At 36.5% G+C, this 16,881-nt stretch overlaps 1 protein-coding gene across 1 annotated transcript in view; it reads left to right on the top strand.

The window, feature by feature from the left end:
• The window catches only part of LOC113236564 (ionotropic receptor 40a), a 45,215-nt gene extending 28,779 nt beyond the window's left edge, over positions 1 to 16,436 (top strand). The window contains exons 5-15 of the mRNA XM_026472700.1: positions 4,394 to 4,553; positions 5,822 to 5,928; positions 6,483 to 6,576; positions 7,803 to 7,961; positions 8,880 to 9,033; positions 9,258 to 9,490; positions 10,489 to 10,648; positions 11,269 to 11,365; positions 12,788 to 12,944; positions 14,625 to 14,718; positions 16,240 to 16,436. Of these exons, the coding sequence (XP_026328485.1) occupies positions 4,394 to 4,553; positions 5,822 to 5,928; positions 6,483 to 6,576; positions 7,803 to 7,961; positions 8,880 to 9,033; positions 9,258 to 9,490; positions 10,489 to 10,648; positions 11,269 to 11,365; positions 12,788 to 12,944; positions 14,625 to 14,718; positions 16,240 to 16,436 (1,612 nt within the window). The remainder of the gene's footprint in view (positions 1 to 4,393; positions 4,554 to 5,821; positions 5,929 to 6,482; positions 6,577 to 7,802; positions 7,962 to 8,879; positions 9,034 to 9,257; positions 9,491 to 10,488; positions 10,649 to 11,268; positions 11,366 to 12,787; positions 12,945 to 14,624; positions 14,719 to 16,239) is intronic.
• The last annotated feature ends 445 nt before the right edge of the window (positions 16,437 to 16,881 follow it).

Raw genomic sequence — 16,881 nt, 5'->3', positions numbered from 1 at the left:
GTTGTTTCATTGAGCTATCCCTATACTAAGTAGCGTAAACGCCACAAGTACTAAAAAATTTAATTAAAAATACAGTTGATATATAATTATGCTTCATATGCGAGGCGAAAAAGCTGCCGCATAGAAGACGAATTGTGTCTACTGATAATGGTTTCCAGTATAGGGTTGGAGCTGGCAGGCAACCGGCAGAGCAATCAGGCTGACTTTTTACGCATAATGGCATAAAAATCATCCGTATGTGTAATTTTATTTAGTTCGTATTATTTTTAAGACTTTCATGTGATAATAGGACGTTCAACTTATGAGCCTATGTGGCGTTGTTATACCAAGGACACGTACTCACACTTAAGAGGTCTCATGCCAAAAAAGTTTTGACGTTGGCTCCGCCCAAATTTGTGAAACAAATATATGCCTGAAGTTCGCGTGACGTGCGACAGGAGATGTTGAATTTTGCGCATTAAAAGTACCAATTCGTTTCAGCGGAATAACTTTAAAACTAAAGGGATTAAAAAAAATCCGTAGTGACAGTTGTCGATCATGCATAAATATAATTAATTATCTAATTTTTGTCCTAATAACCTGTAGCATTTCGAGGATAACTCGAAAAAATGTAAAAATTAGAGGTCATTTCGTGATTTTTATCTATCGAGGAAACTTTATTGTTTTATGTTTCTGATTAATGTCTTTGCTTGAATATATCGTGTAGTTACTCATACAATATTTCCTAAATACCTCTCTAAAATCAAATTGAAGATTAGGAATTTTTCCTGTGCTTGGCGTAAATACGTACTTGCATCAAAATAAGAGCGTCTGTAATATTGCACAAGTAAATATATTATGATAATCAAAAAGACATTCGTGTAATTGCATGCCGCTACGGTACGAATTATTTAACACTTTGTAAAAAAAATATTTTATTTTTTTATTAATCAGAAAAAAATACTAATAGTTTTTTGTCGCTTTTTCTCAAAATGGTGTTTTTGATATTAAAGTGTATTTACTGGTTTAACACGATGATGTTTTCTTTGAATTAAGTAATGTAAAACATACTTCAGGTTGGCATTACTAGACTTGGTTATAACTACGGTTTATTGAAAATAGTATGAAATGTTATGACTATCTTATTTCCAGGTTTGTCCTTCAATCTTTGCTATAAATGCAAGTTGTTGGATGTGTTTCAAAAACTTTTATAATAAAATCTCCTTATTATAAACGTTTTTCAAACACATCCAACAACTTGCTTGCGAAAGAAGGATGGAAGTAGTGTTGCCAAATTGCAAGGAAACCTTTCAGAATACCTCAACAACGATCCGCGTTTGTGGTGTGGTATTAGGACGCACAAACTCACACACATGCACACACTCACAAGCACACACACACACACACACACACACACACACAAATTTGTTAAAACAAGCGGTGGAGACCCAGGAGTCCTAAGAAATAGGGCTCTCCTAGTATAGTTCAGTTTCTCGCTAATTATATATTTTTGTCTGAAATGTGGTTATGTTCACATAACCTGTGATCATAAATTAAATAAGTTATATGAAATTTTATAATCCTCCTTTTTAGACTCATTTCATTCGTAAAATCATTAAACTCCCCTTCCGAAAAGTTGTTATTTTGCAGATATAGCTTTATTACACTAATCATGCGATTTAATGTTTTATTATATTAGTTTTTAATAATAGGGGTTAAAGTATGAAATTGCCGATTTGTACTGAAAATCTAAATTGTTTATTTTTTAAATTTTTAACAAATTTATTTAATCAAAATATTTGCCATTATTATCTATACATTGCTGCCATCTAATGGGAAGGTTATTAATGCCTTTGCGATAGAACTCCGACGATCTAGACTGCACAAACCGTGTGAAAGCATTTTGTACTGCCTCCTGGGAAGAAAACTTCTTGTCACGTAGATAATTGTCCAAATCACGAAAAAAATAAAAAGGTCTGGTGAATACGGAGGATGACGAATGGTTTCTAACTGCAGTTCCTGAAGGGTCAAAATGGTTTCTCGTGCTGTGTGAGGTCTCGCGTTGTCGTGGAGCAATAATGGTGAAGATCGATTCATGAGTCGGGGCTGTTTTACTGCTAGTTTTGTCAACATGGTTCGGAGTTCGGCACAATAGACATCTGCCGTTATTGCTTGACCAGATCGGAGAAAACTATAGTGAATAACACCATGCTGAGACCACCAAACAGTTACCATTACCTTTTTATTGGTAAGTTTTGCTTTAGGACACTGTTGTGGCATTTGACCTGGGGTCAGCCATTGCATTTTTCTTTTCCGGTTATCATAAAGAATCCACTTTTCATCACATGTTACAATTCGATCCAATATTCCTTCATTTCTGTACCGGTTCAACAAGGCAACACAAGTTTCAACACGCGTTTCTTTCTGCAGATCAGTCAAATCATGAGGCACCCATTTTTCGTATTTTTTTATTTTATTGATTTGACGCAAGTGAGTCAATATTGTGGGTAAGGTAACGTTAAACCATGCCGCTAATTCCTGGGTAGTTTGACTAGGATCGGCTTCCACTATCTCTCTTAATTCATCGTTATTCACCTGTGTGGGCGGTCTTCCTCGTGGCTCGTTCTTTAAGTCGAAATTTCCATCACGAAAGCGTTTAAACCAAAATCGCACGGTGCGTTCATTAGTAGACCCCTCTCCAAACGCAGCATTGATATTGCGGGCTGTTTCTGCCGCGTTAGTTCCGCGTCGGAACTCGTATTCAAAAATCACTCGAATTTTCGCAGTATCCATCTTTCTTGTCTAAATTGAATAACAAAAACAATTGAAAGTCGATATTCAAATGTTTCAAATTAAAAAAAAAATCACAGACACCATTTGAAAAAAGTTTCATTCGAAAACCTCAAACCATGAAGATTCTATGAAAATTCAAAGAACCTATTGCAATAAAACGGCAATTTCATACTTTAACCCCTAATATTAAAAGAACTCACTGAATCTATCAACCTATTCGAAAAAGCTTCCTATTTTTTTTGGTATTATAATAAAATATTTATTATAATACCAAAAAGTTGTAAATTATTACAGCGTGCGTTTTAGGCAATGTCACGACTCGAACATCCGCATTGAAAATCAACATCGATGAATGCAGATGCTGACGCAGATGCTGATGCTGATGTACCCTGGTAAGGATATAACTGCGCCAAGGACGGTGACAGTTCAAGAGCGAAAACCACTAGTGATGTAGGTTACCCAAATAGTGTTTCGTGATTCATAGTTAATGTTTTTACATCAAAATGCTGGACTGGTTGCTAAATAAATCACGAATTTACGACCATTGGCTCTAAATGAATTATGGAACAACGGTATGTCTGCAGATAACTTATAAATTACAGAATATAATATGACGTCGTAAAACACAAATTTTAATCGAAATGGAGGTGTTGATATTCTCATTAAAATAATTTTGACTATAAGATGATTAACGTATCTTCCAAATTTAGCGTAGCATATTATTATATTATTGATATGAAGTGATGGAACGGGCAAATCATATGCCTGGTGGTTGTATTATCCGTTTTCGCACTATGGGTACCTATTTTATACACTTCAGAAGAGAATATTCGCCACTAATCTATGGATATATTTACTTTTTTAAATTTAACTCACTGATAGAACGAAATAGACACGAGCTGCAGCTTTAGTTGTGAAGTGCTCTATTGAAAATAAATAGATCTGAAATATTTTATTTTTTTAATTTATTTATTTATTAGGCACACCAACAGTCACTACAATAATTCAAGAGTAAATAATACATTTCAGAAACTAATCTAATTGCGTAACCATTTATAGGCGAGCACCTCAAGCAAAAATAAACATGTGTGTATAAATTAAAAGGAAAAAGAAGAGGAAACAAAAAATAACAAAAACAATTTTAACAATTTTAAGACCAAGATTTGCCAAGCGCAAGTTAGGACAGTTTTCAGAAGATCGACAAAATGTTTGAATAGAGTTTCCTTTTCTCATTTTCATTCATTCAACAAATAAAAAGAAATGTCATTTTTAGTTCCCACTGCAATGTACTTACTAAGTTTTATACCGTTTTTAACCGACTTCAAAAAGGAGGAATTTCTCAATTCGACTGCATGTGTTTTTTGTATTGTACTTACGCGATAACTCCGACATTTGTAAATCCATTTTGACGATTCTTTTTTTTTTTTTAATTCGAAAAAAATATTCCACCTCTATGACTGGCAAACTAGGGGATGAATCCCGTTTCGCACACTTTCCAGTAACCGATTTCAATAAAACTTTGCAAATAGATGTAATTCCACGAAATTTTAAAGTCGGTTTTTTAGTACTCTGTACTGAGATTGTGTATTGAGAAATAAACATATTTTTATTATTATTATAGTTTCCGAATCTACTACAATCAGGCGTCTCCAAACCGTCTCCACCATTTGAGTTTAGTGAACTGGTGGTCAGGGCGACTGTACAAGTCGCCAGTGGTGCCTCCCGCTGACAAGGTCTATCACGACTTCCAAGGAAGGATGTTCGACGTTCCCGTATTGCATGTGAGTTAAAAGGCTATTCTATGTATAATATGTTATTACATAGCGTCTGTATTGTTCAAAGTTGTTTTGCAAATGGCATCACTTTTTTTAATTGACCTCATTAACTCACGTAAGAATATTGTAAAAAACAATTGAAAGATATCTAACTCAAACTCTGGCCAAAACCGTCCTACTCTAAAATATTAAGTTATTCTTTCCCTTTCACGGGAAGTTAAGTAAGTCATTCGTTTTTCATTGATTCTGAAAAAAAATGCACTTTTTGAGTTAATACACTATTGCATCAACAGTGCGACATATTTATTGAGTACATTCAAACCGGTGTCGATAAATGTCCCTCTATTCCCTTTTCTATATTATGGGTAGTAACTATTTATATGAGTATATAATACCGAGTCCTCTGAAAATCATCGCGCAACTGGGTTGCACGATGCGCTGCGCTACGTGGGGACGCTCTCTTGTAACTCTTTTGTTAGTAGAAATGTACACTTTAATTAGTGGAGAATATGTTTTATATTATACCTATTGAATTTTATAAAATGCGCCCGGTGCAGCTGGACGACTCCCGCCACCGCTTGCTGCATTTTCTTTTTATTATTTGTTTAAAGAAACGTAGCGTTATCTTGAACGGGGCAAATTTTTATTGCATTGTTTGTGTTAATGCATCGCCGCGTCGCGTTGTGTGTGAGGCGACCTTAAGCTCAGTAGATGACGGATCCGTAATAACACAGCGCACCCTCTATTATTAAATTTTTAATACATAATTTATTTTAGTTACTAAGTCGAATGATTTATTAATAAGTCTTGTGTTTAGTCGTACAGTATTGTACTGTAATTCTTTACAGAATAAATATATTTTATTTCCTTTTATATTACAATAATAATTAGTTTTATATCTATAAGAAAAATGTTGCTAAGAGCCTATACACACGGCGTATTTTTTACGCGCGGACCACGCGCTTTTTTTTATGAGGTCGACGAAGGAGCATGCACTTAAATTTAAACCCTATTCACTCTCGCCTTGACGAGGCCCAAGTTCCAACGTTCAAGGTATGCCTTTAGACAAGGAATTCCACTTCATAGCCGTTCGCCATATAAATATGGAAGCGTAACGCGTATGCGTGGCGTTATAGAGGCTCATATAAGAACATACACTAAAGTTTACTGGCTGCGACTAAATTACGTTTGAATCACGTTAACGTGCATCGTCCGCGCGTAAAAAATACGCTGTGTGCATAGGCTCTAATATACATACATTTATTTATATTTAGGCCCCGCCATGGCACTTTGTTAAATATAACAATGACTCTACGGTCAACGTAACGGGCGGACGCGATGACAAACTACTGGCATTACTTGCTAAGAAACTGAATTTCAGGTATGGCACATAAAACTAAATTCTTCATTCGCATCTTGTGCAAAAATAGTGTCAAGATCATTTCCATCACAACTGTATTGTATTTGTTATAATTAAAGTTATTGAAGTGGGCAGGATTTACCGCGTGGGCCTCCACGCCTTAGAGCGATACCATGCGTTGCGTAGTTGCAACACTACGATTTCGATGCACCACACGATTAATGCGGTGTCTTTTTTTTTATAATGTCAAGTGACGGGACGAACAAGTCATGCGCCTGATAGTAAGCACGCCTGTTCATAACTGTTGCAGTGCCACTCAAAGCTTTAAATCGCAAAGATCTGAGCGGTACTGCCAATGCGCCCGTCACCCGAGACATAAGTTGACAAATGCTATGTCCCTGTAATTTCACCAGCACCCTTGCCCTTCAAAACTGGAACGCAATAATCCTGTTTTTAAGTTGATATCGTACTTCAACCACCTGGCCATCAAATTTCTTGTAAAGTACAGAATGATTCTATGAACTTCATAAAACTGCGTTTGTTGCATCGATTCAGCGTCATTTATTATATTTCAGATATAGGTATTACGATCCGCCGGAACGAAGTCAGGGCTCAAGCATTTCTGGCAACGGAACTTTCAAGGGAACACTCGGGTTAATTTGGAAACGTGTAAGTATGTAACAAATGGTTTTAAAGATTTTAAATGACTCACTTCATCTTTCTCACTAGCACAAAAACCACGTAGGAGTAATTCAACTTATCCTCCTAACACCCTGCAAACTACAATAAGAAAAGCGCTAAACGCCCAATGTAGTATTTACGTTCTGTTTTCAAATTCAATTTTGGTTTTCATTAAGTTTCAGTTTTAAAATTGAATTTAAAACAGGACGTAAATATTTTAAAACAGTCGTGAACAAATAAAAGATACTCCCTTGGGAAAATTTTCCCAATGGCGCTTTCACCCTTTCTACGAAACTCGTACAGTTTTTCAAAATACGTTCGTATTGATAGATTGAATTACCTCCTCGTATTCTTGGTGTAATAAAAATGGCAACTTCTCAATAGAGAAGTTTAAAGATTCTACGAACAAAATTAATCGATAACTTTTTTATGCTTAAATTGGTGAGTTGGGCTGGTTTCAGAGCAGTGCGGATTTATGTACGGACCGTCCGCGCGGAACACCGGAACGGAGTAACACGTGTGGCGATAGAACATCGTTTAACAGCGACGCGGATTGCTCCGTACGGAAGTTCATTGTAGGCTACTGGCTACTGTCTTCCTTGAATATCCGCACTAAGTTTGTCACGCGGATCTCGTGTAGGTATTAATAAATTGTAGAAGTATAACAGGTAAAGGTGAAGGAAAGAAGAAAGGAAGGACAAGTAAAGGCCTAAAAGGACCCGTATTCGTATTATTGTTGCTTATCACATGATTAAGAGCACGTCTGCTCGTCTCGAGAATTTTATATGGAGTGACGACGGAACAAAGCAAAAGGATGGCGAAGAAAAGAACAAGACAACGATTCAAAATTTCAAATGTAAGTGGCCAGGACCCAGAGAAAAGGGTGATAAAAAGGTGGGATGACGATGAAAGAGGTCGCATCGTCGTAAGTTAAATACTCGATTCAGACCACTGCGGATTCTACGCATGCGGATGACCCGCAGGCGAATAGTCCGTATGGACCATACGCACAGCTGTGAAACCAGCCTTACAAAAAATCACGTAATATATTTATTTATTTATTTTATTTTAGACGCTTTAGATGTATGACCACGTCGCTTTATGCCAAGGCCAATTATCATGACCAAAAAGTCACCACTTTACCGGAGTCATATTCAAATTTGAAGTCTTTCAGTATAAAAAATAACCAAACACGTATGTAATTTGTTTTACAGAAAGCGGATTTCTTTCTCGGTGACGTAACAATGACTTGGGAGCGCCTTCAAGCTGTAGAGTTCTCTTTTCTAACCCTGGCTGACTCTGGTGCTTTTCTCACTCACGCTCCGGCTAGACTAAGCGAGACTCTTGCTATAATTAGGCCTTTTCGATGGGAGGTAAGGTCACTTAATAATTACGTAATACTTTTGTCGTATAGACAGAAAGCTACATCGCATTTTAAACAAAGATAAGTCTGACTTTTTGTGTCTCCATAAAGCATATTCGATTTCCTGACAATTCCGATAACACAATTTCGGAAGGCAAAACTTAGTTGAACGCTGAATAAAACCTGGACCAAATTGGTCGAAAATAATTATTTTCGACATAAAGTTAACATTATACATATAATAAAGGTAAATGGAAACTGAAACTGAACGCAAACTTATACATCCAGACCGTTTCCAATGTGCGCCATTTCACTCGGTTCTCTGTTTGTCGCATCCACTTCTTGCCAGCAAATCGTCACTCTACCTAGCCAGAGCATGTCCTAGAGTACGTTTGCCAAGCTGTGATCTCCACAGATATAGCTAGCCCACTACCACTTCAGCTCACTTCTTCAACAAGCTATGTCGATGACATTAGTACCCGAACTGTCGAATATACTCAATACGAATTCTTTCGTTATAGAAACTCCGAGCATAGGTCGCTAGGCTACTTTAAACCACTGCTGGACATGAGCCACTCTCTAGACAAAAGCTGCATAGCGTTCGGGGAACAAGTCTGCAGGCAGGAATTCCACTCCATAGCCGTTGGCCATATAAATGTGGAAGCAATACGCTTCATACGAATCTTTTGAATATCCACAACAAAGGCATGGAACAGTCTACACCTAGTCCCACGATAATGAAATGGGGAAGGCGGAATTATATGATATAATTCTGTCGCACATTCTCCGTGATATATCCTGTAGAACAACATTAAGCAGGCAACTTGACAGTGGTGTACAAGGCTCTGCAGTCCGAGTCATCTATAAACCTTTTGCCACGATTTTCCAGTGAATCCAGGTATAATGAGATATCTTTCATATTTTCAAGGTCTGGCCGCTAGTCTGCGCTACGCTTGTAGTGTCCGGCCCAGCGTTGTGGTTTGTGATCGCAGCACATTCATTATGGCAACGTCGTCCGCAAAACCAGCTGAAGCTGCTCAGTAATTGCTGTTGGTTTACTACAACGCTATTTTTAAGGCAGTGTAAGATGAGAATCTTTTCTTGTATTACTTTGTTCAGTTATTACCGCACGCTATTACTGCATAACTTTAGCTGGACAGCTATCTTTGTGCAGGACTGGACTGATAAGACTTTGAATTGGTTTCGCTTTATCACATATCTGGTCTCTATCAATGTATACGACTAGAGTATTAGAGAATCGTGTTTAGTGTTGGGGGTTTTCATAATTTTAAGTTTTACTTTTTAGCATCCAGCAAAGAGCCTTCGAACACACATAAAGCCAGGCTAGTGTCAATCCTAATCTCCCTAGGAGCTACTTATGTTATCGGTGATATGTACTCAGCCAATCTAACAAGTCTCCTAGCAAGACCAGCAAGGGAACGACCAATCGGGACATTGCAAGCCTTGGAAGAAGCCATGAGAGACCAAGGATACGAATTAGTAGTGGAAAGACACAGTTCTTCATTAACTATTCTACAGGTTAGTAACGATGGTAGTAAAGTGTTATTAACGTGTTCACATAAACCGGAGTAGCTTCCTCCTATAGGTGCATGTGAGACGATGTCCATTACATGAGGATCATTTGTATAATACATTTTCTTGTGGCATTATAAAAGTTATTAAAATTAGACTTATATTCTTATTTAAAAAGTCTTCAACTGATTCGCCCTTATCGACTAGTAGCAGAAGAGCTATTTGCGAAAGAGCTCGTCCATGGAAGCACTGCCACCTTACTTATTTCTGCCGCCAAGCAGTAATGTGAGCACTGCTTCGTTCCGGTTTTGAAGGTAAGAGTTCTGGTGAAAATGCTGGCACATGAAACTTGTCAACTCATGTCTCAGGGTAGCAGTGGGAGTGTTCCTCAGATCTTTGCGATTTACAGCTTTAAGCGGCACTTCAACTGCTATGGACAGGCATGTCGCTTAACACCAGGAGGACGACTTGTTCATCCCGTCACTAGGTATCATAAAAAATAAGACTCCTCGATGACTCATCATCACATGGATAGATTTAAATTAATACAAAAGTACACTTTACAACATAGCCCTTCAGACTGTTTCACATTGCTATCTAATTTCCAAAAATCACCAGTAAGTTCTGCGAATTTTGAACAAGTTTACAAATTTTAAATTCTTTGACATCGTTTTCGTCGTCGTCTTCGTCATTGTTAACTGCCTCAGTGGCCATATGGTTACCATGCCGGAGCGCACACGCAGAGGTCCCAGGTTCGATTCCCGGGCCGGGAGAAATATTTATATGGCCTACATTTATTTCTCTCGTCAGTTTGGGTGTAATTTGTGGTTATCTATGTGTGTGTCCATGGCACCCGCGACCCAGGGTTTCCCTAGGGCTATGTCGAGTGTGTGCGTTATTATTAAAAAAAAATATTATTATTAAAAATTATCCTAACACTACACCAAATAAAATTGAAATAGTATTTATTACAGCTTAGCAATTAATAACCCCTGTATGTACAGAACGGAACAGGCGTATATGGACGGCTAGCTCGTCTAATGCGCAGGCAACGAGTGCAGCGCGTACGCAGCGTCGAAGTCGGCGTGCATCTGGTGTTGTCACGAAAACGCGTCGCCATACTCGGTGGAAGAGAAACGCTGTATTACGATACTGAGAGATTTGGTAAATGTATTTGCTGTAATCATTGACTTACAAATAAATGGACGACGGGTCTAATACAAAAACCACGATAAAAATGTCCCAAGTCAACCTATTCGAAATTTAAATTGTAATGTCATCGCAGTATCGCGCTGTCAGTCGAACAAATGGAGACTAAAGCGGAGTTTGGCGTTCTGTATACGATTTTAGCGCCTTACAAGTGCGGACCCGACGTCCATATAATTGTAAGTCAATGGCTGTAATATAATATTTACGTCCTGTTTTAAAATCAACTTTGGTTTTAATTAGGTTTAAGTTTTAAAACTGAGTTTAAAGAAAAGAACGTTAATATTTTAAAACAGTTGTGAAAAACTGCCGTTGCCCTTTCTATAAAATATATACCGTCGGTATTTTATTGATTTCATTTAGTTTTTTTTCTTAATTTTCAAAATGTGTCCCCTCAATTCCACAATTTTGAGTTACTGCGGTATTTGGTTTCGTCTGCGAAATAAGTCGAAGTAAAGACTTCTCTCTTACATTTCCTAGAAAAATAGAACTGAACAGATGTCGCAACAGACTTTAAACTTAACTATATTAGTAACTTAAAGACTATTTTGGTTGTAAAACAATTTTCGCATTTTCAGGGTCGCACAATTTCCACCTCAGTGAAAAGCTGTACACGAGATATTCAGCCATCGCTCTACAAATCGGATGTCCTTACTTGGAAACATTCAACAACGTGTAAGTGTTCCGTCTTTTCTAACTTTATACGAAGGAACATTGGTTCTATACGTATACCCCATTTTATTCCTCTGATTCTCTTTTTGCGATTTAGAATTTTGAATAATTATAAGGTTTGATAATAATAATCTTTATTAATCAAATAAAAAAAAATACATTGCCGTGTGGCTCTGACTGCCAAACCACGAATTATTTAATAGTTACTACGTACCAGATATATCATTCTCATACAAAATCGAAAATATATACGCTATAATAGCCAATTAAATCTGACTAATGAAACCAGGCGCTTAGTACGACGAAAAACGAATTGACCACACGCTCAGAGAAGTGAAAATAACGTTGCCTGACGTGTGCAGCCGTACGGAACCGATTGCTGCGATTGTACAAGGATTGTAATGTAAATTAAAGTCTTGTCTAAGCGGTTGCACTGTCAGCGGTAGACACTTATTGCGTATCCTCGAGCGAGCGTCGGAGCCCTGGCCAAACTACTATGATACTGTGTCTTGGAAGTCAGATTCTTCTGATACGACAGTTAGTAGATATTCTATTGGACAGTTTACGAGAAAAACAAAGTTTGATAGACATTAATACTAAAAAGAAAAATAAGATAAACAAACAGTATGAAAGAGTATATAATGATTGGCTTTTTCTGGTGGAGTGATTCTTAATTTTTTGCGGGAGTGTGTATGAATCTGTGTGTAAATGCGTGAATGCGCGCGTTTGTCCATGTATATGTAAGATTTTTTTTATGATATCAAGTGACGCCACAAACAAGTTGCGGGCATGATGGTAAGCGACACGCCTGTCCATAACGGTTGCAGTGTCACTCAGAGCTTTAAGTCATAAAGAACTGAGAAAGATCTAACACTACTACGTGACTGCGTCCGCAACGAAGCCCAATGTCAGTTTTACAATGAAAGTAATGTCAAAATTCGACTCGAAGGTATCCACAAATACTTATCTCAAACCACGATCTTCGATCTTTGCTTCGTATTTCGTGGTAGACCTCCGGGTGGTAAGCGACATGTCTGTCCATAACAGTTGCAGTGCCGCTCAGAGTTTTAAATCGTAAAGATTAACTAAACAAGTCACTGCGCCTGTCACCCTAAGACATAAGTTGACAAGTCCCATGTGCTTGTAATTTCATCAGCACATTTACCCTTCAAAATCAGAACGCAGTAATGCTCACATTAGGGCTTGACGGTAGAAATATGTAACGTACTTCCCTGGACGAACTTTGAAGGAACTCTACTACTAATAAAGATGGTGCATGGGCTATATTTGAAAGTGCTGAAGTATGTTTGCTATAGTGACCGAGTATATGTAATGTATTCGTGAAGGTGATGGAACGCTCATACTGAATGATTCGTAGAATAGACTGTGTATATCTTTGTGATTTTAATAATAATATCATTTTAGAGTAATGACATTATTCGAAGCGGGCATTCTTTCGAAGATGACTACAGACGAGTATAGAAACTTGCCGCAACAATCTCGAAGATCCGAACCGGTAACTGAGAGCGAAAATCAGGATAGCACCGATGTCACTGGAGACCCTTCAACGTCAACGTCACAGGTATACAAGTACACATAAGAATTGTGAAACGGTATATATATTATAAAAATTTACTGTCAATGTCTCTCATGAATGTGACATAAAAGATTCTATGAATTCTTTTGTTATAGGTGATGAAACTATTTTTCGGATATAAAACCGAAACGTTGCTTCGTTTGAATAAACAAAGATACGTGATTTAGATCCGAAAATAGTTTCATTTGTTATGTGTAGCAATCACGAAAAGCTATGAACGCGATAATTCTTTTATTTTGAACACCCGACGCAAAAACAGTGGAGTTATATAACCATAATGCACACACTCAACAACACTAGATAACCACAAAATACACCCAAACTCACGATAGAAATAAATGTAGACCATACAAATATTTCTCCCGGGAATCGAACCTGGGACCTCTGCGTTGCAGTGCATGTTAACCGTTTGAGCATGGAGGCAGTCATAAGTGAGAGAGTCTCTGGTATCGTAGCTCCCAAACGAATGGATTGATCTTAAAGACTCTTTTTTATTTGAAATATAATTTATTCGAGATGTTCCTTAGCTATATATGTTTGATGAACATCTTTTCAACTGTTTAAAGCTGTTGTAGCGCGTTCCAAATCCGAAACTATACAAATCTAGAAATCACTTCAGATGTGTACTAATACCAATTCGAGAATATACGAATATCGCATGTACAACTCTAGAAATAAAATGACACTTTGGACACTTATCACACCGTCATTTCTCGGATTTGGAACTGGGAGTCTACTCTCGATCTCTGTCCGCCATCCGTCCGAAACAATTACTGTCAAATAAGTAATATTCGACAAAATTAAAAGACAAGTATCAAGTATGAAGCTTCATTCGCATCACGCGTCTTTTCATTTCGTCAAGTATTGCTTATTTGGCAGTAATTGTTTCGGACGGATGTCCGACGGATATCGAGAGTAGATCCCCTTATTTGGCAGTAATTGTTTCGGACGGATGTCGGACGGAGATCGAGAGTGGACCCCTTTATACGAATCGGGGTCAAACGCTCGAAGGGTCTCAATCATGAAATTAATATAATTTGTTTTTCTTCCACTTGTCAGATCGACTTGGAATTTGCTATACTATGGAATTCCGATAACATTACCTATGGTAAACCTTATTAAGGCCAAAAATAAATGCTTGCATGGGGCACGCTCTGTTCTCTTAACGCCGTTGAAAACAATGCAAAATAATCAGAGCTGAATATCTTCAACGATACCTTAAAAATGTTCAATATAACTTGTTGACAATCCTCCGTAATTGTTCAGTCTGTATGTGTTTAAAGCTTTTTATATTTATTTTTGTTTTGTTTTTATATATTTTATAATATTTGCCTTCTAATTAAAATTACAATTAATTTTTTTTTTTACTTTAAAATATTTAAAATTATATAAAGTTGTGTGTAGGTACCTCAAACGTTACGTACGGTACGGTACGTTCAAAACTATATTTATGCTGTTGTTGCTGTACCTATACCTTTATGAATAAATAAAGAAAACCAAGGACTCTTCATCCACTTCTCAATGAACATAATTAAAAATGAAGGGTCTAAAATCAAAATCGGATAAAAATGTGTTCGAAAGATTAATTTTCCACGTCTGTATCTAATGAGTATAATGTACCATTTTTTTAAATAAATTGATTTTGATTCGTTGCAACCATCGCAGGCGCAGCCGGAGCCCACGAAAGGCTTGGAGCCAGTGTCTTTGAGAATGTTAAGAGGAGCATTTTTACTGCTTGGAATCGGACACTTTCTAGCAGGTATAATAAACCCATATATACTTTTTCAGATTTACATGCATTTTGCTCCTTATTATAAGCATTTTTCTCAATTGCGTATGCGCTTGTGTGAGATGAAATAATTTCTTTATAACATGGTGACTGAATGAAATTGTGCCTGATATAAACAAAATTCAAAATATATATATTTATATATTTTTCGTTACAACTATCAACGTTCTTTATGAGCAGCTAAGCATATTTGTGCAGGTATATGGTCTGTAATGAAATGACGTATTATTATGGTTATAAACAACACTGACGTCATCAGTGTTGTTTTTGCAGAAACAGATTCAACACTAAATGCGGCAATATGGAATTTCAAACATAACGTCAAAGAGACCCAAGTGAATCTGTGTCCTTCAAGTCTTAGGTCAGTTTCCAGATTCTTTTATTGTAGAATATTTTATTCTTATTATTGTTGACATTAAATTGACAATATAACTAATTGTGTTAAATTATTTTAATTCGTCGAAGAACTAAAATAATTTCAATAATCACTTAATTACACAAAATTATAAGTAAAAGCAAGAAGAAAAATTGACGAGGTGCAAATTCAGAACGCATGCCTTCGGGTGCTTTATCTTCGAAGTTTATCTTCGTAAACTTTTTCTTTTCATTAAAAACACTGATGTTTTATCGTTCAACTGTTTTTATTTCATCTATCATTTTCCTCCTGTGAGATGTGAGTTTCGCTCGGCAGCGAAGTTGTTTTGCGTCTTGAAATCTTTGCTACGCTCATGAATCTACTTTTGAAACAACTTCTACTTTTTTCAATCTTAGCTTCCTTTGCCTGCTCAGGTTTGAATTAAAGCACTCGCGTCTAACAACAATTTGTAACCTTGCATAGCAAATAACTGTCAAAGCTTAGAATAATAACGAATAGAAACCTAGCCCGCACACGCTAAGTGAGGCAAATTTAAGCGCTCCTAATGGGCCTACACGAGCGGGCTTAGAGCTTAACTTGCACCGCGAACAGCTCAAGAATTTTAGCTAAAAGTGACGAAATGTGCGGTAAATGAGTGTAAAAATACGTCAGACAAACATAAAATAGATACTAACATCACATTCCACAAGGAAGTAATGCGTTTCAACTTGTATTTTTATATAAATATTCACTAAAACCGAAAATGAACTTACTACTAAAACTAGCCTACATGAATTTGACTTTTGCCTCACTTGTGACAGTTTGTTTGATATGAAACTATCATTCTATGCGTTATTATTCTAAGTGTTAAAGTCTCTTTTTGTTCTTTTTTTAAATTAAATTAGTTTCATTCTAATGATGCTCTGTATACTCGATAATACAGAGCTAAGCACCTAATTAAATTCCGTAACAATATAAAAATACGGTCACTTGTGTTTGGTTGTGTGTGTGGTTACGCGTGTGTGTAATGAAAAATCAAATATTTATCGATTATATTCAATATATGATTGATAATGATTAAATTTTCTACTTATGACGTTATATACATTCGAATAATATATTGATTCCGTTTACAGCTTTAACACTTGGAATAGAGATTCAAGTGAACCGTCGTAAGAAGCGTCAGGTGGTCACAGTTGAACATTCTGACACGAAAAAGGCACCGAAGAGAAGATTCTTTGAGAAGACACAAAAGTGTATCAAACAAGGGATAGGGAGGTTCTTCAGAGCTATTTGCACACAAATTGATAGAGCTTTAGGTCCTGGTGTGTGAAAATTAGGTACAAATTAAGCTGAGTTGGGTCACGTTGGGTAAAGTAGGTTGAGTTATTAGGTTTATTTACTGCGTTCTATAAACAGACAAAGTAATAGAGCCTGTTAGAAATTACGGTGTTCTAAATTTTGTTTTTTGACAAGGAGAGTTACCAATGAAGAGAAAATAAAGGAATACACACATCAAAAAAAGTTTGCGATCAACAGCATAAGCTCCTATAATTCTTTAAATTTAACTTTATCAAGAAAAAATCTATGTTGTATGCTTTCTTTAAATAGGAATACCCTGTTTGAAATTAAAATATAAAACTATTTTTTATTATTTATTTTAAAAAATTGAGCCATTAATCATAATGTAATAGTGATAGAAATTTCATAGAAAGAAAAAGACTGTTTAATTAAACTTAAACAACAATTTATTATTAAAAGGTGTGAATTCAATATAA

The sequence above is a fragment of the Hyposmocoma kahamanoa genome, unplaced genomic scaffold (assembly GCF_003589595.1).
Source record: "Hyposmocoma kahamanoa isolate Upper Pololo Valley unplaced genomic scaffold, ASM358959v1 92, whole genome shotgun sequence".
Taxonomy (NCBI): Eukaryota; Metazoa; Arthropoda; class Insecta; order Lepidoptera; family Cosmopterigidae; genus Hyposmocoma; species Hyposmocoma kahamanoa.
The sequence above is the reverse complement of the archived record's forward strand: the minus strand, read 5'-3'. Positions and strand labels throughout refer to the sequence as shown.